General features: G+C 41.8%; 1 protein-coding gene across 1 annotated transcript; it reads left to right on the top strand.

Annotated features, from left to right (window-relative positions):
• Positions 1 to 1,527: 1,527 nt before the first annotated feature.
• On the top strand, positions 1,528 to 23,307 carry RBM20 (RNA binding motif protein 20; the record flags this gene model as incomplete). Its single annotated transcript, XM_009709141.1, has 12 exons — positions 1,528 to 1,589; positions 1,746 to 1,837; positions 2,185 to 2,276; positions 6,577 to 6,720; positions 8,102 to 8,233; positions 10,099 to 10,178; positions 11,008 to 11,692; positions 13,596 to 13,694; positions 15,153 to 15,822; positions 18,266 to 18,385; positions 19,134 to 19,255; positions 23,206 to 23,307. Coding segments are annotated over 12 exons (2,400 nt in total), but the record flags the coding sequence as incomplete, so codon positions are not given.
• Between the last annotated feature and the right edge of the window lie 813 nt (positions 23,308 to 24,120).

Genomic DNA, 24,120 nt, shown 5'->3' with positions numbered 1-24,120 from the left:
CTTGCCATCAGTGTCCATCACCGCCAAGGTGCCATGAGAGAAGTGGAAACAAAGGCCCACAGTTTCACTTAAGGTGTTGTACATCTGTTTCGTGGCAATTACTGGGGCTTCAAGATCTGGTTTTGTTCCACATCCCGCAGTGAAAGATGGTGAGTTTACAGCACTGGTGTGAGAAACGTGAGGTCTGGGCTGGGTCGCAGCTCATCTTGTGGGCCCAAAGCAAGGGGAGGAGGAGCTTGAAGCCAGTCCCCTGCTTTTCAAGCTGGTATTGTAACCGCACATCTACAGTTTCATCTGCCTCTCCCTTTCTCTTTGTGTTTCTGATCCCAAAGGCTTCCCTCTAACAGCCTTGTGGAAGCAGCTGGCTTAAAGAAAACAGTGCATTTTGATAAAAATTATTTTAATAATTCCTCTGTTGGGATCTCCTCCTCCTTCTAATATCTCTAAGGAAAATTTAGGACTCAGGGTCCCCAGTGACTTTGGCCTGGAAGCAAGAAGCTGCTCAGCACGTGTAGTGCAGACCACGCTCCCACTTCTCTGTTCATACAGCCAAGGGAGCTCCAAATTCAACCTCATCCTTGAGAAGCAGCTTCCCAGTTGCCCAGAGAGCGTGTGTGCTAGGTCACATTATATAGGTCAGGTTTGGAGAAGGCCACTTATGTGGCCCTCTGAGCCTCACAGCCATTCGTGGGCTCTGGCTGGGGTTGTTCTGTCCTCGTGGTCTTTCCCATTGCATTGCAGGACCGGCACCTAACTGTGAAGGTATGTGTTTAAACACTGATAGTGGCCTGACAAAAATGTTACAACAGCATGTGTATAGGAAGGAAGATGGCCAGCAAATGAAATAGTACCTGATACTTACACACCCTGGGGCTTGGGATATTTGAATATATTTGCTTTTTCATGTTTCCCTTTTACTCTTTGAGCAGCTGCTTGCAAAAGGGTTTGCTGTGGTTACTGCAGTTACAGGGCTGGCTGTCCCTCATCTAGGGCACACCAGGCATTTCTTTTTTTTCGCTAAACATTTAAAAAGGGCAGGGGAAATATCATTACAGTGAGTTTTGGTTGATCTGTTTGTTGGTGTTTAATATACTGCCTCATTTGGATCATAGAAGTGTAAACAGCTAAATCTACTTTGACAAATTTTGCTCATCTATTGAAACGAATAAGCACTGTCCTGTCCGCCGTGTGTCCTGAGCACCTTCTTTATGGACAGTGCAGAAGCTGAGGGTGCTCTTCAGATGAGCTCTTCAGCTAGAGTGAAGTAACTGAATTAATAGAAATATACCGGATTTCAAAACTAATACAGAGAAGCTCTCCTTTTGTAAAGTAACTGATAATTTAACCTACAAATAACAAATCAGTAAATGCATTAGATGAAGGTGTGCTTGGCTCCAGCATCACACAATTTGATCTTCAGCATCTCAGTATTGTTTTTAGAATAAGGTAATCTGAATGGAGAAGCAATCTCTTGTAAATTTGTCTTGGGATTTTTCCTACGCTCATCATCTCTTTGTTTCAACGTAGGACTGGGATCAGCACATTAAGGGAAGTCTTCACCTCCAAAAATGTATGGCTTTTTCAGATAAGTAAGTATTATCTTAGAGACACTCTTCCAACTGAATTTCTAACACAGCATCCCTTACTTCAGTGGCTTTACACCAGGAATTTACTGTCTAATAATTGTGCTTTAATATTTATGGTATATTATGCATGCTCCTAAAGTTCTTTTCTTTCTTTTCCAGCACTGGTATCCGGTGTGTGTTAAGCTCAGCAGATGGAACATTGCATTTATCACCAAACAATGCAGCAGTTTTCAATCCATCTGGTATCGAAGGTGAATGGTTGTATGTGCAATAGTTAAAAGACCTTTTTTTTAATTGAAAGGGAAGGCAGTCTGTGGGGAAAAGTGGACATTTTAAATGAAATGTGATACAAGTTTAAAGGAAAACTTTTTAGAGGCTGTGTACAGAAAGGCTAAAAGTCAATACTGTGCCTTGCAAAGTATGAATTGATTTTTCTTTCAAACAATGACTTGTTTTCACAGTACAATGAAACATTGTATAATTTGGTGTAGAGACTATAAAATTAATTCTTATGTAAATGGGACATTGCTTACTGAGCACACTGGTGCCATTAATATGAGTCAAGATTTTCATTAAATGTGTGTAATCCATTATTTAGATTATCCACCAAATGTCGGCGCATCTTTTATCACTACGTCAGCAAGATCCTTTGGCCAGCCAGGTCCTACATTTTCTTCTCCTCCATCAGGGGTAAGAGTGAGTACCTAAGCAAATTGATCTCCATGTCGAGATTCTTGTAGAAGCCACTTCTACTTACTGGAATTAAAACCATGAAGGCTTCCTTTTAGACAATAATCTGAATATTCAGTCTGTTATTGCAACTTCCCTGAAGCTCTTTTATGCTTTTGATTTTGGCCACATCAGAACTTGATTGTATTTTTTTTTCCCAGTGCTAGAAGTTGTTAACTTGTTAGAGAGATTCGGGGAGGGGGGTAAATGGTGGTTTGTGTGTCCCATTGACTTTTTCCCCCCATTTTATGAGTTTTTTCAACACAGGAAGGTCAGCTTCAGTTTGGAATGAAGATTTGGATTAGTTTTTTCTTTCTCTGAGTAATGATCCTAGCAAGCAGCCTTCCATCTCTCCGGTTATTTATTTGTAGAAATTGTGCTCTGCCTCTCCCATGCTGGGGTCCTTCTCCCAGGTAGCAATAGTGGGAAAGATAGTGGCTGCAGCTTCGCTAACTGTTACTCACCTGGAGGTCCCAGATCCATTCATTATACTGGACTAACTTTATTTTAGTCTGCTATTTATATCATCTGCTGCCACTGGTAGCCTTTTGGCAAGTTTGCTTTGGTATACAGCCTTCCATGGGTTTGGTTTGTTAGCATCCCCTGCATTCAACACAGGTCCCCAGTTACATTGCTCTAACGAGCACTTGAATTCCTAGCCCAATAATCAAAAATGCCAGAAAAAAGGATATCATTAAAAGTGGTTCTTACACTGACAAAGCAGAAAGATTTTTTAAAAGGAAAAGAAAAAAAAAAAACCACAGGGAAAAAAGGCAAATAAAAGCACATCGTATTCATAATGGAAATACAAAGTTGTTAGGGTTAAAATGAAGCTCAACATGTATAGGAAAACTACGATTAAAGCTGGAGACATCAAGGACTCATGTTAGGGCGTTCATGGAATAGCGGCAGTAATCCAAGGGTTCAAGTTTTCACCTTGTTAGCTTTTGAGTATATATCCTGATGTGGTCTCAGACACTTTGGAAAGCCAAGCTGAGTTGTGTCCCTGTGCCACTCCAGTTCGCATCAGGCATTGCTTACAGAAACGTCACCCAGGTTTTTTTAATGCAACCAATTTTCTACTGTGTGGTTTTGCTGTGCAAGAGGTTATTTGAAGTGGTTTTAGCTTCTGCCTGTCACAGAAGGCAGGCTCCCCTGTGTGTGCAGGGGAGCAAAGAGCAGAGCTGCTCCTGACAGCTGCTGCCAAGGTCAGAGGTGGAGTAGCAGCGGGTGCAGAGGAATGTTCCTTTTCATCATGTCTGTCATCCTCGCAACAAATGAAATTACTGCTAATACCAGTATCATTTCTCCTTAGAATCTGTCACTATTTATCATTTAAGCTGCCTGCAGAAGTCCTCCTTCTGAATGACCTGCAGTACTATGAGAGATAAAAGAAACAATAACTTTGATTTTCCTGGACACTGTAAATCCTCTTTTTCTTCAGAAGCTCATCGGGTGAACAGGGAGCTATATTAGAGGTGTTAAGATTGAATTTGCCAGCTGTCATTCACTCCATAACCCACCTTTGCACGGTAGTATTCACTTTCAGTTAAGCTGCTGCCATTTAACTGAGCAGTGGGAGATTATACTTGACCCTTCATGTAATCATAAACAAAGTGTTCAGATTTCTGGAAGAGCTTGCTCTGTGCTATCCATCTGGAAATAACTTTATCCCTCTTCAAAAGGCAAAGACAGTGCTACAAGTCTTCAGTCGGGCATGGAGAGCCATTAGCACTGGAGGGATGGGACTGTCAGTTTCTTACTATCTTCAGAAAACATACATGCAAAGCTCAAGAAAGGGATACAGAATTTGAAAAGCAAGAAACAAAAAAAAACAGAAAAAAAAAGCTGTAATAAAAAATAACCAAATTGGATTGGCAAATGGTATGACGTGCATTTCACTGCTGTGCATCAAATTATTTCTGTAGTAGTTGTGCAACTGCATTGGTAAATGCCGGTAGACATTGGTTGCAAAGAAAGTTAACTTAGAGTCTTACTGAAAATTACATTCAACACTTGACATACGACAGCTCCTCTGACTTCCTGACTGCGGATATGGAAGGTGTATATTCCTTTTCTGGCTGTGATTTACAACTCTGTTTAAGGAATGAATCCAATTTAACTTCAATCAGTTGACAAGATTATTGCTTGGTACAGCCCATCAACTTCTGATACGAGTATGTGACCACTTCCTAATCATGAATTACGGCAGATTTATGGCATAGCATTTTAATTTAGACCATTGCCAATTGTGGGGAGGTGGTAACATCTTACAGTCATTTGATTTAATGTACTGCTGAGCGCGTGTCCGAACACAGGCTCTGGAGCCTACGTGGGGAACAGCTAAGTCTTTCTAGCCCCATAGACTCTTAACATACCATCTCTTAAGAGATCTAACAAAACAAACAGAAGGTGCCAGGTGACCTGGGGTGTTCCTACACTGGGACTGCATTTGATGTCAGGAGAGCTTTCTTTTCGTCTGCTAGCTGTAGTTGCATTCTTCTGTTGTGTGCTACATGCTGCCTTGCCAGATGCATGCAGCCGTCACCTCCCTTTCTGTTCAAGTGGAGTTGAGTTGCTTCATCTTTTTCAGGATCAGGTCTTTCTTACTTTTCTGCTAGAGAAAATATCTTACTTCTGGACTTTTGCACTTCTTTGACTTACCTGATGTACCTGGGCAGGCTCTGTAAGATGCAGGCTAAATAGCAGACCACTGTATAATACAGGGTCTTGCTGCAGCAAAAATACACAAATGGTTAAGTGGTGAAGCCTGGAGGGAAGGTAATGAGATGAAGGTGTAAATAAGATAACATTAGCTCTGTAACTTGTGAACTTGCTGACAAGCCAAACATTTGTGATGGCTCTGGTGAACTTGATCCCATAAGATTACATGATTTGCATCTTCCCTTGAATGGCACAATTTTAACTGAAGGTAGAGTTACTTCTTCACTAAAATCCTAACAGCAGAGGTCATAAACAGGGAAGTAGTCTGGCAAGACTTAATCCTATGTGAGCAATGTTTTGTGTGTCATTAGCTGGGGTAAATTATGTTCCCCTCCAAGTATACTCTGATGGCTCTTTGCACAAGGAGTGTAGAGCCTGCTTTCCATGTCAGGGAGACAGGCAGCTCTTTGGGAACTGCCCCAGCACTCCAAAATAGACTTCCACCCTTCGGAAGCAATTACCGTACCGGCGCCCTGTGCCTGTGCCAGCCCAATTCAGGACCTTTGCCTCTCTGCATGTCCAGTGGTCACTGTGCCCTCAGGGGAGAAATCTCTCCCACTGTGTGTTGTTGCAATGTGAGGGGAAAGTAGTAGGTTTGCCAACCTGAGGTACAGCCGTGTGTCCTGTCACAAGTTAAATGGGGTCACTTTGACCTTCGGCCCAGTCTGTTCCACCAGGGCAGAAGGAGGACTTAAATTCAGCCCCTGCTATCCTGAACACCTCTGTAGTCAGCTAAACTGATTTCTAACATCCATAAATTCAGCAGGTACAGCAGTGAGCATGTTTTAATTTCCAGGCACCACCAGCACCACATAAAGGGGCATTTATGGAATAGTTGAAAATACTAGTTTTTTGTGCATTGCTTGCAAACTATCTGCTAATGGCCTTCTACTCAGCAATAGTGCGTGGTGCCTTCATGTGTGGGGAAGGTACAGAGTCTCGAGTGGCACTGACAGATGCAGACAGGTTGGGGAAGGCTGTGTGACTTGGCAGAGGAGCCATAGGGAGGGCTGGCATACCAGATGGGTACCGGCCCTGCATGGAGCTCGTCAGAAGGGGCTGAGACCTCCCCATGGCAGGGACACCCTCCATCTCCAAACACTGAGGGGCCTCCAAACTCTCGCTGGTGCCGAGCACGATGCAGTGGCCTGTGCCCGTGCCAGCCCAGCCCGCTGCTGTGACATGCAAGGGAGCTGAAGCCCCAGCGTCCATAAGGTTCAGGTGGCAAGTTAGCTTTTGCAGCAATATTGTTAATCCTGTTTGAAGGAGAGTGTCTCTTCTAGAAATCCCCTCTTGACTTTGTAATGTCCAGGGATGGAGACTCCATTGCAAGCTGCACTGCAGTTAAACCATTTTCCTTCCCATTTGTATTTCTAAACCAGGATGTTAAAATACAAGGTTTTAAAGAAGAGTATTTGTCCTTAATAACAGGTATGCAGAACAGAACATTTCATTTTTTTTCAGAAATGTAAGGTCTTATCTAGTGGATGGAATATCTAAGATAAAAACATCGTTTTGAGTTGGTTTTTTTCCCCAGTTTCCCCAGAGGAAATCTACACTGGGTCGAGTGGTTCACATCTGCAACCTCCCCGAGGGAAGCTGCACAGAGAATGATGTCATTAACCTGGGCCTCCCGTTTGGGAAGGTCACCAACTATATCCTCATGAAATCCACTAATCAGGTACTGTGTATTTGAGGTCACTGGTATTGACATCTATTGGCATAAAGACATACTGACATGAGGACAAAGTCTTTGGGGAAAATCTCTTTTTTTGGTAACAGAAACTTAAATATATGAAGCCAGCTCTTAAAGTAAAACAAAAATTGGTGTTTGCGGAATGAAATGATGGCATAAACATGACCACTGCCTCATAGTTCTTGTTAAAAAAAACCAGAAATCTTAATGAAGAAGTGTTGTAAAACTACTTTTAAAAATAACAATTTAGGAAAAAAAATTAATAACTTGGCCGCCTTCTCTCAGCCATTTGTTAGGGTTACTTTCAGACTTCTCTTGTTTTGTTTGAGAGGTTTTTATTTCATTCTTACCCATACTCATAGAGCCGAACTGGGCATTGAAGAATGACTTGCACTGTAGCCTGGGTTGGCTCTCTGACACTGCTGAACTGTTGTTAGAGCAGAGGTGGATCCCGCCATGGTGTGGTTACAGTTCCAGGCTGGTGGCAGGGCCCCTGGGCCATGGCTGCAGTGAGTGCTCTGCTGCACACTGGCTAAAGGAAGGCTGTGCCCTTAGAGGGGACACTGACACCTCACTCTCCCTTTTAATCTGCACTGAATTGTAGTAGAGCTCTTTCTTCAGGGTAGCTTAAGTCTACCTTAAATAGTTTAAGTCTACCAATGGTGGTAGGCTGGGAAGAGTAGAAAATCTTCTCTCAAATACCTGGAGCAGACAGTGTACAGAATCCATGCCAGTGGGCAGTGTTTGACATTGTAATGTTTCAAAATGTAGTCATTATGCAGCTATGAGTATATTCCTTGTCCAGTTAAACTGTAGTCACATCAAATGCAATTTTCGTGTAAATAAAAGTGCTAGTTAACATCGTTCAAGTTTTTTAAACTCTTTTTTTGGCTTTGTTGTGGCTGCTCATGCTCTGATGTTCTGCTTCTATCTGGATCCCTTGCAATTCTGCAAGACACAGCTGACAACCTCGGGAGCAGTGCGTGCTGCAACGTTGCAGTTCTGCATCCTGTTAGCAGCTGACCATAGTGTAGAAGTACCGATGAGGAAATGAGGGAAGGGTGATGTTTTCATATATCAAGAAAGATTAGATTCCAGTCATTTCGTTTTTAACTAACTGGCTTCTAAAGTTGCACATCAGCTTTAATGGCTAGGTTGAAACCATTATCTGTAGTTAAAAGGAGGCTGAGAAATGGACTGAGTGTTACTATTTCAGTTCCAGGGCTGGACACCTACCCTGTTCTGTACTATTAAGACATTTTGCATGAGAAGAATCCAAGTGAAAATTATTGTTCCGCGTTTTCTCTTGTAGACTTTGTATTTTTAATTATGTAGCAGATTTCAAATCTCTCCCCATTTGTGCTAGGCCTTTCTGGAAATGGCTTACAGTGAAGCAGCCCAAGCCATGGTACAGTACTACAAAGAAAAACCTGCTATGATAAATGATGACAAGTTACTTATTAGGATGTCTAAAAGATACAAGGAATTGCAGCTGAAGGTAAGATGGTCATTCCTGATCAGATTTCCTAAGTTTTCATGGCATGTCCTGGAGAATACATCTAAAAATCTTTGCTGATTACTGATTTCCAATTAATGATCTAATATTATGGAAGAAGAAATTAAGAAAGGTAAGTTAAGGAATGTATGTTAACGATCTTTTATACTTAGCTGCTTGCTTTTGTTCTAAATTTTAACTTTTGGAAGAGATCCCATTTTCTCTGGTCCTCTTGTACCATTATTTCAAAAATCCCTTCTGAGCTTCGTTCTGAGCAGGCTCCCCACATTGCTTGGTCTAACAAAGGTCTAAAACCTAAAATCTTACACAGCCATGTGTAAGATACAACATGTCAGCAAAAACAAGACAGTCCTATCCTTTTAGTCAGGCATTAAGCCTGAAGGAATGCTTTTCACTGCTTGCATGCTTGAGCCATAGTACAATCTCTATACCAAGCAGTGATGGCAGAGCTAAACATCACACTGACTTCTTTTTCTTTCTTTCTTGTGAATGACCTAAATTAAAAAGCAAGATTTTTTTTTTTCTTCACGTAGAGACACAACAGGGCAATAGTCTTTGGACTTTCTGTAGAGTGTGTGACACTTCTGATATGGATACCTGAGTGATGTCCAAAAATCAGTGCTCTTGTGAGCATATTTATGGAAGCTTATGTACTGCCTTGTGTAATGCTAAGAGAGTATCTTTTTTTCATGGAGACTTGGACTGGAACTGGTAATGCAGAGCTGAAAAGCTTCATATTGTATTCTCTAACACAGCACAAAGTTATTTTATAAAATAACTCTGTAATGTTCCAAGTTAAGAGCTTAAGGGGCCTTTTATGAGCCCTGAGGAAAAACAAGTAACTTGGATGGTCTGTTTTGACCTTTGGAAAAGTCTTTTTCCTGTAGGTGTATAATAGTTCAAGGAGACTTAAAAGAGTTGCCAAAAGTTTGTAAACCAGGGCAGTCTTTCTTAGTGTGGCACAGTGAGGGATTCAGATGTAAGGTGCCGGAGACTGTGCATCTTAACATAAAGGTGGAACAGGAATTACCTAGGAGAGTGTGGTAGTTTGCCTAGATTTCAGGAAGATTTTCAGCCTTTCCAATGGCAGTTTTTCAGGTCATGGAATTATTTTTCTCTGCAGGAGCAAAAGCTCTTTCTCTTTGTTAAAAACAAACAAAAGTGCCACAGGGAAGGGGGAATATACATGAGCTATTTACTGCTCAGACTGCTCTGAGTTCCTGCATGATTATGTTGCTCAGCTGTGCATGTTCCAAGTGTTTGACAAGTTGCATGCACTCCGGCCTCGAGTAGTGCATCTTTTGTAAATGATCTTGAATCTCAAGTAAACACTTCCACTATGCATCTTCTTGCACTTAGCTTTTCTGAAGCTCTTGTGTCTGAATATAGTCTTTTAAAGCTATACTCCAGAATGAGCTAAACTGAGAGGAAGAGAAGGCAGTTCACTCCTAGAGAATCAGAGATAGGCTGTTATACATATTTAATTTGGATATTAGAAAAATTGTCAGGTTTGTTTCCTCTTACATGCCATTCCTAGAAAAAAACCTGTAGTGAATGTGTAACAGGGAAGGACAAGCTAGTTTTGAAAGCCTGTTACAACAGCCAAGTATGAGGAGACAGTGCTACGATGTACTGGAACAAGTTTTCCATTTGTATCATTTTACTGCTTTGATCATATTATTGAGAAACCAGCTGCAGAAAAGACTGTGACCACAACACTGAAACCGAGTATTTCTCAGTAGTAGTATAATTGAATGATGCATGGATGCTGTTTCTTGAAGGACAAATCACCTATATTAGCTTGGAGAGTACTGCAGCATGCTAAACAGTGTCTTTCTCTTATTTAGAAACCAGGTAAGAATGTGGCTGCTATCATCCAGGACATCCACTCGCAGAGGGAGAGGGACCTGCTGCGTGAAGTGGACAGGTAAAGTTTCTCCCTAGTTTGGAATTTTGGGACCCGGGTAAGTCTGTAAACCTGCAGGTAGAAAAAGCATTATCTGTGTGCTTCCCCTTCTTAAGTCATTTGCTTTCTTGTTTTGGATTTCACTTCAAATAATTGTAAAAATGTAAGTGAGTACAATAGTAGGTACAGGGCCTATATCATGAGATCAGATTGAAACTGTGTATGTTATGAAAATAAATTAACTCTTTCCTACTGATGATGATGACAACTCAGAAAATATGACTGACGTGAAGAACATACAAATGAAGCTGTTCCCCTCTCCTCCCCCTCGAGTGAAAACCGTAAAGGCTGGGGGTGCTGTGAGACCTAGCAGGAGGGAGTTGGTTCAAATTAAAATGTATTTGGGTATAGTTCTGATCTGCCTGACTTCTGAACCTTCAGCAAAAATGGAGAGGAACCACAGTCCTAAAACACCTCTTTTAAACAGATGACTTTTGTCACTTTTGTCTCAGAGATGCCCTAGATGAGTGAGTATTAAGGATACAGACATTAGGGTCATTGTAAAGGTATTAACATATTATAAGCTTTTAATGCTAAACCCCTATGAGATGCTTTCAAGAATGAATGAATATATTCTTGACAGATCTGTGGGGATTTAGTTAAGCTCTGTGGATATGACCCTGCCTTTTCTCCTGTTCACTGTATTTGCAGCTGTGCAGTGCATATCTGTGAAAGGCTGGGGTCTCAGGCTTGCAGGCACCAGGGCAGTCCCTGTGTGTCTCCAGGGTACAAGAACTTGGTAGACCACAGTGGGTCAGCCAGTTACAGCTCCCTTTTCCCTCTGCAGCAGGTATGGCACGGAGAGGCCCCGCTCTCGCAGCCCCATAAGCCGCTCCCTGTCACCTCGATCCCACACTCCCAGCTTTACTTCCTGCAGTTCACCCCACAGCCCAATGGGGACTGGCAGGACCGACTGGGGAAATGGGAGAGAGCTGTGGGATCAGTCCCCGTATTCTCGACGGGAAGAGGAAAGAGACAGCAGAGAATGGCGAGAGAATGGGGATGAGAAGAGGGACAGGACTGACACATGGGTACACGAGAGGAAACATTATTCCCGACAGCTGGACAAGCTTGATTTGGATGAACGGATTGAAGGAGGCAGAGGACACAGAGAAAAATATTTAAGGAGTGGTTCCCCTGGCTCCCTTCACCCTTTATCTGGCTACAAGAACAGGGAAGATGACTACTACCGAAAAACCTCTAAGTCAAAATCTGACAAGTTTCAGAGGCAGCTGCAGGATTTACCTGGGAGATCTAAGAGAAAGGAAGAGGCAAAGTTAAGAGAACGCAGACATTCTTACAGCGAGGACACTGCCAGGGAGGAGGCAGCTGAACAGAAGCACAGCAAAGCATCCGAGGGCTCCAGGCAAAAACAAAGTGATAAGAGTAAGATGAAGAAAGCTGAAAAAGACCAAGAGGAGGATGCTGCTGCTGAAGGCAGTGATGTGAAGGAAACCAAACCTCCTGAGAATGAGGTAAATAGAGATTTCAAACTGTATGTAAGAAGAAGGTAAATGCTCAAGTAACGTATTTTCGGAAATACTTTAGATCAGTTGTTGTGGGTGTGGTGCTGGTGACAGGCAACGTTTTCCATGAGAAAATCAAGGATTATAGTCCTAGAAGAGATCTTGGGAGGTCATCTTGCCCACGTCTTTGCCCAGATCATGCAGATCTATTACACTATTGCAGTGTTGGGCACATGGACATTGTCTTTCTGTGTCAAGCACAGAACCTCTGGGTAACCACTGAGGGGAAGGGGACAGACAACTGAAAACAAACCCAAGTGACAATCTGCTGTTTTCATGCAGGTTGTGTGTGCAGAGGCAGTTGCCCTACTGCTCCCTCTTCTAAGTCTATGCAGAATACCCCATAGCTGCTCTCTCTGTGTCCATCACCTCCTTCCACTGCCTGTGATGTAGATTGAGTTGTCTGGGAATTAAGTGGTATTTTACAGGGATGTGCAATATTTGTAGGACAGTACAGCGAACTGGTTGTTATACTGCTAAAATGGGGAATGAACTTTTAATGAAGAACATTTTCTTTTTGATCAACTCAGCAGAGCAATTGGTTTCTATTAATCATATGTCCCTACCCTGTGCTGTGGCAGGGATAATTCACACCACTCCCTTCAATGTGCTAGCAGGAATCACTTCCCATGGCAGAACCACTGAATCAGCTCACCTGTAAAATTATGGGATCTCTGGAGAAATACTCCCAGTCGGTAAAATGGCAGCATTTGTGGGTTTCATTCTCCACTGGGAAAAAGTGGAGAGGGAACAGATCAAGATACCCCATTCACTCAGTGCCAGTACAGCTCATGCTCATATCCCCACCCTATGGGGATCTTGTTACTGGCTCTTGGCCACCGTGCCTGCCCCAGCCTCCCCTGGCGTTACACGGCCGCTATCCACCCCTGGGGATGCTGGCACAGGAGGCTGCAGAGCTGCTTTGCTGAGCAGGGGTCCATCTCTAGCTTGTGACTTTGTGCTTCCAGGGCCATCTTCAGTTGTTTATAGTTCACCTTGTGTTCGTTCTTCTCATGCGGGGGGGCAAGGTTGGTGGAAATCTCTAGATCTTGTAACTCAGCTAGTCTCTGTAACGGGCAGCAGCACTAGCTCATGCCATAGATATGTGTGTCTGTACCACCTTTTGTCATCTTTCTCTTTTGGCTGGTATTTCACTGTGATAGATGGTTCCTTGGGAGGAGATGTCAGCGAGAAATGTCAGACAGCATCCTAAATCACCAGTGCTGCACACTCCTCTGCATGTTTTCAAGTTATTTTAAAGTGGCTTTGTTAAAGGCATACCTCTACAGGGACTACTGCTAATAATTTATTTTATAAGGAAGAAATAGGTTTGAATGTCTTGAACTCACACTTCTGCTTTGCCCCACTTTTACCAAGTGCCAGGTAGTAGTGTGGTTTTGTTTTTCCAAAGTACGACCTGTGCAAGCAGTTGCATTCTCAACTGATCCTACATCAATAAACTAAACAGTGGAGGTCTTTCGCAGAGTTTTAACACTGCTGGTCTCCTTACCATGTCTGAGCCAATATAACAGATGCGGGTAGAGAACAGAGGAGTGGAGGCTGGAGATTTTAACAAATTCACGTTCTTCTCCACCTGTCTTCTAGCCAATTCTATAATACAAATTACATCTCTCTAATTTTGTTCAGATTTCTTTTTCTTAATTCTTATTTGTACAGCTTTGTTAATGGAATACAATTGTTGAGTCTTTTCCTACAGCCTAGTTGACTTGCATAAACTTTTGAACTAAAGAATGTGACCTTGTGAATGACTTTGCTTCCCTAAACCCAGAATAGAAACATCCTAGAGCACCACTGTGTGTTGCTATACATGTATATGTTGTATTTATTTTAGCTTGGAAAAGAGGAGCAAGTTCCAGAGAAGAGCTCACCTTCAGCTAATAAACAAGGAAAAGAATCTGGAGAGATTCTGGAAAACACAAGAAAAGAGAAGGTTGGTGACACATTGTTGGTGCAGCTTCCACAACAAAATGAGTGAAAACCCAGGTTTGGTAGCACATTCTCTCAACTGAAATATTAAACTCCTATGGAAAGGCATGTGAAGGGATTGTAGAAGGGAGTTGTCTAAATTAACTTGCCTTATCTTCACCTATGGTTTAAGGGATAGCTTTTCCTGAAGTCTCCAGAACTCTTTTTTTAGTTGCTCTTTGCCTATGCATAGGCCTTCACATGCATAGCCTTTGGCAGTGGCAACTGTAAGTAACGTATGCTCAAGTGAACTGTGTAGCTCTGTGAACTGTGCCCAAAAATAGGAGATGTGGTCAGCTCTTGGAGAAGGAGGGGACTAATGATGAAAACTTTTCAGAACATTGGCCTTAGATGGGCTATACATAGTAGCCTCTTCTGATTGTTTCTGGGTTTAATTAATAATGTCTTTACAGCACCACTACTGCAGCATCGCAGTTGGGGACAGCAATGTCCTTGGAATTCCTCCAGCTTCATATCTGTAGGGTCATGGGTTGATGGTCAGATATGGAAACTACTGATATCTGTTGCTGTGGAAAACTGATCTCCTGGCAAGAACAGTGTCAACTCCCAGAGTTTTCGAGCTGGTTTAGGATTCTAGGAGGGGAAGTGTGGGAATAGCCAAAGAGGAGAATACAGATTATTAATAGATTATGTGTACACAATGGCTCTGGGAGTTGAAATCTAAACTGCAAGTGTGTCTTAGAAGTAACATATACCTTATAATTCTAATACTTCTGAAGTACAATATTAGTGTCTGAGTCCTGTAAGTCTATAACTGCATGTATGAGGTATTTCAGATTATGTACCTTGGAGTATAACTGTAAAACTGATTTTTCTTAAGGTCTAGGCCAATCTCTGCCAACACAGTCCCTGGCAGAGGGCTGTTGCTAGTGGAAGGAAATGACTGCAGAAGGTAGCCACGTTTTCTCAGTCACTGTACAAATTTAAAGGACCTAGTCCAGCAAAGTGAAAGCCACAGTGTCTAGACTGGGGTTCAGTATATTCTCATTGTGCTGCCTATTTCTCTCCACCCTGGGATGGAGGTAGAGGAAGGGGAGAGGTTCATTTCCTTGGGGATCACATAGTAGTGTCAGTTGCATAATAAAATATAACAGGTTATGCCTTGTTCTACTGCTTACAGAAAAGTAAGAAGCAGGAGACTGGAGAGACTGTAGTCCCCAAGGCAGTTACAGAATCTCCACACAGTGAAGTTTTTGTGATAATTAAAAAGAGATTGCTTGTCCTTATGCATAAGGTTTAAAATCACAACACCAAGGCATATCATTCTTTGAAACTAAAATACAGGAGGGGTTAGGCATGACCAGATCAAAGTTCTTCCTGGTTACTGCTGTTCAAAGCCCACTTTTTAACAGTGATCATCTATAATCACTGATCTCTTAAATGTTTTACATCTTTGTGACAGGACCGAGACTGGGAGAGTGGAAGTGAGATAGAAGGTGAGACCTGGTATCCTGCTAATATGGAGGAATTAGTGACAGTAGATGAAGTTGGAGAAGATGATTTAATTATGGAGCCTGATATAACTGAGCTTGAAGAAATAGTACCAGTTGATCAAAAAAATAAAACTGCTTCAGAAACGTGTCCCTGTATGTCAACCATGTTAGAACTGAAAAACGATCACAGCCACTTAACCAGGAGTGAAGACAAATTTGCCCATAAAGCTCTAGAAACAAACTTCAGATCAGCAAAGGGCAGTGTACCTTCTAGCAACTGTCAGGATGATGATGAGGATGATGATAATGATGATGCTGTAACTGAAGCATCAAGCCTAAATCTGGACCCTGAGCAGAAGCCAGAGGAATTGCAAGAAGACCAATCTGCTAAGGAGTCTGATCCCCAGCAGAAGGAAGGAAGAATTGATAAGAGCTCTGACACTCGTTTAGAGCCCGAAGATCACCACATACCTTCTGTTCATCTGAAAGAAGAGACTCTCCAGCTCCCTGATACATTTATAGATGATTACAAACAGATGGGATCACAAGGAGCTGAGAGCAGAGAAGTTATGGAAATGCTTGTTAAAAACACTAGTGAAGAAACAAGACACGGAAGCCAAGAGTGTCCAGAGGCCAAGGGTAACTGCTGTTTTTTTTCTTTTTAGCCCACAGAGAGCCTTGCATGGTTTCTTTGACAGTAGACTGAAATTTATTGCTAACAAGAATAAATGTTGCTAACAGTATCAAGACTTGTCCTTAGCGGCTCACTAAAAGAACCCCAGTGCCTTTCGCCAAGCTAAACCATTAAAGGCTTTTAGCTGAATAGTGTAAAGGAAATATGATAAGCAGCTTGCAAGCTTTCTGAAAGGCATAAGCTGCTATAATTGTCATGTCAAGGTTCACATGAGTTTAGCTGAACACTTTCAGTGCCCTGCTAAATTTATTTTGAATTGTCAATGAAATGAGTGACAGTCTCTGAAGGTCAACAGAAAAGTATCTGTAATGTCTGGCTGGCTCCTGGACAAGGTGGGTATTCTTACACACTGTACTGAAGTGTTAGTAACATGGAAGTCATCTGTAGATTGTTATTTCTCAGTCCCTGGTCATGCAAATATGTGCCTTTTCTCAGGACTTGCCTTATCATCTCCTGTTACCTACCGCATGCTGCCTTTATATAACTGATAGGACATGCTGTGAGATAATGCCAATAAATGTAATCATAGCTGCCTATTAATATTTTGTCTGTCAGGAAAAAAGGGATCTTGAATGTCTGAAAGTGAGTTCAGTTCCTTGTCACACTTTCAAATGAAACTTGAGCGAATGGGCTGGGTATAATGAGGTGAAGTGGAAAACAACATAGACCATGTCAGCCAGGAATGCTCTTTTTTGTTGCTACCAGAGCCCATGTGTTGGAGAAGGGGTTGTGAACAGAAGTTGCTGGAAGATTTTTGAGGGTGCAATTTTCCATCAGAAACTGCTGGAACATTTAATGAGAATATCTGATTTTCAACTAACTTCTTCCTCCGGGACAGATTTGAAACTCGCTCAGTTTTCAATACTTACCTGTTTGGCCTGAAGACAGCTTGACAGGCTTTGCATATTTGGAGATAACATTGCCATGCAAACTCCCTGGGACTGGAGATGGCAAGGCTGGCTCCCCTGGGCTGCCCACTTCACAGGCAGACAGCTGACGAAAGAGTTGGGTATCCCAAGAGCATAGTTACTTTGGTGTTTTCCGCATCTCAGCTTCCAACTTGTCAGCAGGGAGCCTGGAAGCTCCAGGGGAGCTTGTGCTTCCCAGGTTTCTGCCATGGACTTGATATCTGGGATCTGCAGTGCAAGGCTCTAGGCTCTCTGCAAATGCAGCTGCCAGCTCAGAAGCCCAGAAATCAGCCTAAGTGGGACTTAAGTTGCTACAAAGGCCCTGGGTGTCTTAAGAAGAGCTAACTGAAGCTTGCGGGTTTTCCAGGATCTCTACTGCAGATTTGGAAACCTGGGATGGGCATAAAGTTAACTTGAAAGCCGACCAGTCAGAATTTTGTACTATTTTCTTTTAGATCATGTAAAAGACATATTTAAAACAATGAAGAAAAATTCATTCTCATAGCCAGAAATTGCAGATCTTTGAAGTACAGACTTGAAAGGCAGGAAGGGTTTGGTTTGGGCAAAAATATGTTTGTTTTTTGAGAAAATATATCCCTTATCTAGGTGAAATTTGCAATGCAATAGAAATTTTGTCAGGGTAAGAGAACTAGTTCTTTGATGTAAGAACTGAAGAATAGGAATCAAACCAGTTTATCTGCAGTTCTGCCACTCTGTGATAACAAATTTCTCTTTCTTTAAATAAAAGCAATTCACATGTTGGGAAGGGAGAGCATCTGTTCCTTTGACTGGCTTTATCTGCCTCAGCAAATCAATCCACTGTTTTCCACACCTTGAATCTCCTGCCTGTGTCCATTAATGTCAGTCAGCAGGGACCAACTGTCCCATCCCTACTGGCCAGGAACCAAAATCTTCAAGTGGCCAAGAGCCATAAAGCAGAAACTATCCTTTGGAGAGCTGAGGAGAAGAGTGGCTCCAGGGAGAAGATGACAATGATGCTGCAGAAGTCCTACAAGAGGAAGGTTTGCTCTGCCCACACAGCTCCTTAGGCACTTTGGGGGTTTGCTCTCAGCAGGTCCTGCTGGCCTCTCCTTTCTCAACAGCCCCTGTGTTAGCCCATCTCCATCACTGGTCATGCAGTACCATACGTGGTTACGGAGCTGCAGTCGGACCATGCTTGTGCCAGAGGCACGTATAATGTTATAGATCTATTTAGAGATTAAAATATGTAAAGAAAAAACATAATGAATATGAAATTAGAAATAGAAAAATGGTCTACTGGGAGAAATAGGGGTGACTGGACAGTGTAATACAGCTTTTGGAGTTGCACTGAGTAGGCCTCTGATTTGAATGGAAAAGCATTTTTTTCCAGATCTTACTTCGCTTATAGTTCCACCCAGAAAGCGTTCCCAAGAACTTTACAAACGTCTCTTTAAACTAATAAACTGTTTTCATTCAATACATTTATTCATTTGTTAAGCAAATTCTAGGTACTTGGAAATGAGATCTCTGGAATACCCGGAGGTAGAGTCTAAAAGAAGGCACTCTCCACCAGGCTGGGAACAAGAGGACGTCTTCACCGAACTCAGCATTCCCCTGGGTACGTTCAGCTGCCCAGGCCACTCGGCCTGCAATGCTGCCCACTGCAATACCTAGAGCTTACAACAAGATGTCACTTTAAGGCTACTTGCTATATTTATTTTTCGGAACAGATCTGAGGAGAGTGAAAGAACAGGGTATATGACAGAGGGGTAGGTGTTGAAAGAAACGGGCTTTTGATTAAAGCTCATTGCTAATTTCATTCCAGATGAATGGCAAAAGAGAGCTGTTAATGTTGCTGATGAGCCTTGTACTATATATGAAATACATATAAAAATACTTAGTAATTTAAAAGTCTTTGTCATAAAAGTATTGATTATACTTTCGATATAAGGAAGAGTATTGGTTTTGCTGTGTTAAACACTGATCATGAGTAAAACACCTGGAAGAAGTACATCCTAAAGAGCAATCTGTGTAACTTAAGCATCAATTTACTGCTAATAATTACTATTGCTATTCTAGCCCTTGAGGTTATACAGTGAAGTTTCCAGTCAATATTATGCATGAGAAGGTACATTTTTAAATATGTAGAGTATCTAAGAGAGAAGTGGAAGGTGTATTTGCAATGCACAGGATTTTAAACTGCAGCTCAGTATTGCAAAATCAGGGAAATCAGAAATGAATCCAGGATTCAGTCTTCATATCTATGTCATTTAACTAAGCAGCAACTTTTTTCTTTGAAAACAGGTTTATTGTGGAGGGGAAGGGTTTCAATTGACATTTGAATGTAATTCAGAATTTCTCAATAGGTGTGGAATTTGTGGTGCCTAGAACTGGGTTTTACTGCAAGCTCTGTGGACTCTTCTACACAAATGAAGAGACAGCAAAGACAAGTCACTGCAGAAGCACTGTTCACTACAAAAATCTTCAGGTAAAAACACACTTGAAGCTAGCTAACAACTAGCTCATGGGGTGGATTGTGCATAAGACTGATGATGCTACGAAAAACTAGTTTTTATTCTGTGAACAAAATTCAGATGAAGTGAAATTTAGATAAGCAAAACTTTTCAGTAGTTCCAAATGTTAGCACACTAATTCCTCACTCCCAGATCCTTGAAATCAGCTTCTGGGTCATAAATGCAATGGGGCCAGGTGATAATTTGTTCTTCTCATCTACCTTTGGTCCTTGTCACTAGCACAGCATGCAACTCAGATCTTTAATTCTCTGCTCTTGAGGGTCCCAGACGTTTCTGTCACTGGGAATGAGCCCAGCAGCAGGCTTTCTTATTTCTTAATTTCAGGAGCATTAAACATGCCACTTGTTTAATAACGTTGCCAGACTTATTTTTGCATTAGCGTGCATTTCTGCAGCGTGTTTCAGCACGCAGTACTTTGTGACGCACAGGCTCTCCGAGGCATTTCCTGTGACCCACTGAAATCACCTCCCTGTGCTACAGAACAGCACAGCGTTTCAGCCACGCAGAACACCACTATTGAATAATTTCTGTAAGGTTATGCAGAAGCATGTAATTACTTGTGTGGTTTCCATAAAAATCTACCATAAGCATATCAGCACTTGGTAATGGCACACAGAGACCACGGGTGCTTGCAGTTCAATCAAAAGACCCTACCTTTATCACTTTTGAGATGCGCAGTTGATAGTATCAGTCATGACAGCATGAGCATTAACGGCCCTGTGCTGAGGATTCCTCTGAGGAGGTCACCTTGCCTCTCATCTCCTTGAGTCCCTGCCTGTGCAGGGTGTGTACACTACAGAAGACACTTTTGTTGGCACTTGCACACACTTAGCAAAAGTCATGAAAGAGCAAAGCAAAGCTGCTCCTTCTTTCTCTGTTCCTCTGCCCACAGTAAATGCCAGAGCTCTGCTTCTCTTCAAGTAATAGCTATCTTGCCCTAGCTGGCCAGTAGGCATTGGCTTTCCTAGTAACACTCAAGTAATTTCTCTGGCAGAATTTTCTTCTCAACTTTCCTGAAGTTACATAGCTGTAATCATACAAAGGCCTCTGGCTTTCAAAGACTGTGCCTGCAGATCTGCAATGCTTGCTAATAATGGATCCTCCACGTGTAAGCTCGAAAAACAAGTGCCCAGTTTGCATGCCATTTTTTGCTTCATACAAAAAAATCCAGAGATTCACTCAGTACAGGCTGTGTATCCCACGCGAGTCTGTCCCAGAGAAACTCATGCTAAAGCAAAGATGCAACTCCAGCCCCTGCGCCTGGCAACTGGTCCCATGGGAAGAAGAGGGATTTTTTTCATTTTCTAAGTTATTTTGTTAAAGTCATAGAAAAAAAAGGTCCAACTAAAACTGAGTCAGTGTGAAAAAACTCTCTTTTTCTCCCCGTTAAGACATTTCCCATGAGCACTGTGGTAGATATCTAACACTGACTTGAGATAAAAGAAAAAAGACCACAAAAGCTGTTAAAATTAGATCTGTCAAATATGGTAATGAAAACAGACTGTTCTGTAGAGCTGTACCTCTTATCTTACTAAATGGATGAAGCAAATGTCTCACCCAACTTTTGCCCACTCAAGTGGAAACTCAGCAAATTCTACTAATTTTTCTGTATTACTAGAACCTTGCAATAATGCTTATTTATGCACTCCGCAACAAACGTCAGTCTTCTCCTATGATGATGCAATTTAATGAGTGTATCCACCAACATAAGAACTATGGACTCTAACATTTACTGTATGTGAAGCTATGGGACTGCTGCCACCGCAGACTGTCTTTCTGTTGTCTGGCCTACATGACAAATACCATTGTCCAATGACAACGACATTGTCCCAAATGCTGTCATGGCTATGAGTCTTTTATAGTTGATTTGCCACTTGTCATCTTTCGTGTGATCTCCTTGGAGCCATATCTGAAATACACGTTCAATGTTTGGATTTGAATGCAAAATGAAACAATTTGTTTACCCATTTTCTTCCAAAAGCCTTGCTTAGATGATGATGATTTTGTTGTGAAGTAAAATAGTCAACTTTATCTGAGTATGGTGCCCCTTGAAGAACAGCAATCACTGAAAAAAATTCAACTGTTTCTTTGACAGCCTTGCAGAATTTTTTTAATTTTCCATTCTCTTCAGCTTAATAAATGATTTTCCCAGGTGGTATTTATATTTACAGATCCACTGCATTTTCCATGTCCAAAAAATCCATCATTTGGCCATCCCTCCCACCACTACCACAAAAAGCTGTCAGATTCATCTGGTGTAAGCTACCTTGGCAACTGAGTGCAGCATTTTACCCTGTTTTCCACTGGCTTTATGCAATATTCATCAAAACTTGTATTTAAATGAAAAAATATATTTTCCTTGACTGTCATTTTGCTATAAATTAATCTGAATGTCTGGTCTGTGCACTTAAAAAACTGGTGTTTGTGGTACTCATGATAGCTGATAATGTCAGCTAAAGGTGGTGGATAAACCTCAGTCTTAATTTGGTGGGTAATCATTAAAAAACAAAAATGCATGGGTTATCTGAGCCAATGACAAGTGTTAGTGATTTATTACAGTTCATGGTGTACAGATCATTTCTCCCAGCCTTTATGGACCCTATATCTCTGTATACTACTGTAAAATTTACTCTGGCTTTCTGCCACATGGATTTTTGTACCCAGGGACCAAGACTGAGAGTTGTGTAATTCCCACAGCCCAAGCTCTATATTCAGAGTAACAAGGGTGCAGTCGTCATTTTGCCACAGGTATGCCCATTCATTACTATTACTGAGTCCCTTTCAGAGATGCCTTTTACATCCCAAACCTGTATTTACGTGAGACAACCTGGCAGTCCTAACACAGCCCTTAGTCTTTTTACATCCATTTCTCATTTCACCTCTTCCTCATGGATGCCAAAGAGTAAACCATACTCTGGGGGAATCCTGCAAGTAGATAAAATTTTGCAGTGATGTGAGATGGTCTTTTCAAAACAAATTGCAATGAATAATCAGCTAGAAAAGAGAGTTTTATGATCCTAATAAAACTTGCAAGTGGTATAAGTCTTGCAAGTGGTACAAGTCATTAATAAGAACATCTCTATATTATTATGGGGGAATTTTCCATGTGTCTCTACACTAGCTGCTGCTGAAGAAGCTTCTTTTCATCCATTTCTAGGTCTGTTGACCTTAAATAAATACTTTCAGCACCATTTTCAGACCCACAGCAGTCCATCGTCTATTTTGCGTGCAGCTCTGCCAACTAAGAGCACTGCCAAAAGGCTGAAAGCCTCACTGGCCACGTCTGTATTTTTAAATCACACTGAGTACTTAAAGCACTGAAAGGCTTTATCTTAGAGAAACACAATAAATGTAAATAGTCTAGCCAGACTGCTAAATTGTGTTAATTGTTACTGAGTTTGATTATTCCCTTAAAACAAATGTTCTTGTACAAAAGGTATATCTCTGAACTGGATGTGCTGAAAAAGTAGTATATATGTTTTAAATTGTGACTCAGAAACTTCATCTATTTTCTGACATACCAGTCTTAACACTAGCATAGTTCAGTTGGCTCAGTGGAGTTAGTTGCTGCCCTATAGCATGTGGGAGTAGAGAGTTTGCAAGGAGAAGAGATGAGGTCTAGTTACACAGACTGATGGGGAGTCATGGGCCTCCTGGTTCTGTCACCAGGTCCCCTTGTGGCACAGAGTAAATCACTGAACTTCTGAGGCTCTCCATGTACTCAGGTAGTTTGCCTGACCCATCTGTATTTCCTGGCTTGAATTTTCACGAAAATGGGGCTTCTATGTGCTTTCTTGCCTTTTGGGATGATAGAAGAGCATGAGAGCTCTGAAAAGACATAAAGCATCCCATGTTGAATGTTTTCAATTTTGGTAACGATGCTTTGTTTTTGATGTGATTGCAGAAGTATCTAACCCAGCTTGCAGAAGAGAGCCTGAAAATGAAGGAAGAAGGCAGCCATCTGCCTCAGGATGACACTGGCATTGTTCCTCACTTTGCAAAGTAAAAACTATGACGTGGATGAACTGGAAGAGATATAATGAGTGAATGCTGATACATTATTTTTTTTATTTCTATGATATAACTGTCAATTTGCACTGTACAGAGGAGGGGAAATAAAGAGCATGTTCCATGCATGTATGCCCAGAGTGCCATTAAAAACCAAAATGCCTGAAACTGTTTCCCACGGTGAAGCAATGCTGGCATATCTGTAAGAAGTGGAGCAATTCTTTCTCACACTCTGTGTGCTGGGAGTGGTTTCCTAGATTAAATCAGAATTCTCAGGGATTCTTAAAGTTTTAATTCTGATGTGACACATCAGGTCAGGCGGAGTATTTAGAAGCATTCAGCATCCTCCAGTGGACACTGGAAGGAAAGGAGATGTGACTATAAATAGGCTTTAATGTTGCTTAAAATATCTTTAGCCTTTTCACTCATTGCCCCAGTGAGAAGTAGGATTTGCATAGGACATCTAAAGCCATTGCGCTAAAACTAGTCAGTAGATGGCATAATATAAACCCCATCAGCATCCACCTCCATGTGTCTTAGAGCTTGGTGAAATGATAAAATGTTTGTGTTGTTAAGCACTGACTGTACACTGACGGTGTTGTACGAATACTGAGGGAGCCACAGTCTGCCCCAGGGACCTTATAGCCTGAACCCAGCACAGCGGGAGCGATTCAAATACATGTGCTGACAGTGAACCTGCTCTGGTTTTCAGCATTTTCCATGGTGTGATCAGGATGTTCTCCAGGTACCGTTGTGTTTGAAACTCTTCTTTTTGATAATTCTAAAGGGTGCCAACTTTGAGTCTTACAGA

Source organism: Cariama cristata, unplaced genomic scaffold, assembly GCF_000690535.1.
Source record: "Cariama cristata isolate BGI_N322 unplaced genomic scaffold, ASM69053v1 scaffold30251, whole genome shotgun sequence".
In the NCBI taxonomy this organism is placed as follows: domain Eukaryota; kingdom Metazoa; phylum Chordata; class Aves; order Cariamiformes; family Cariamidae; genus Cariama; species Cariama cristata.
This window is presented reverse-complemented; position numbering and strand designations above follow the sequence as displayed.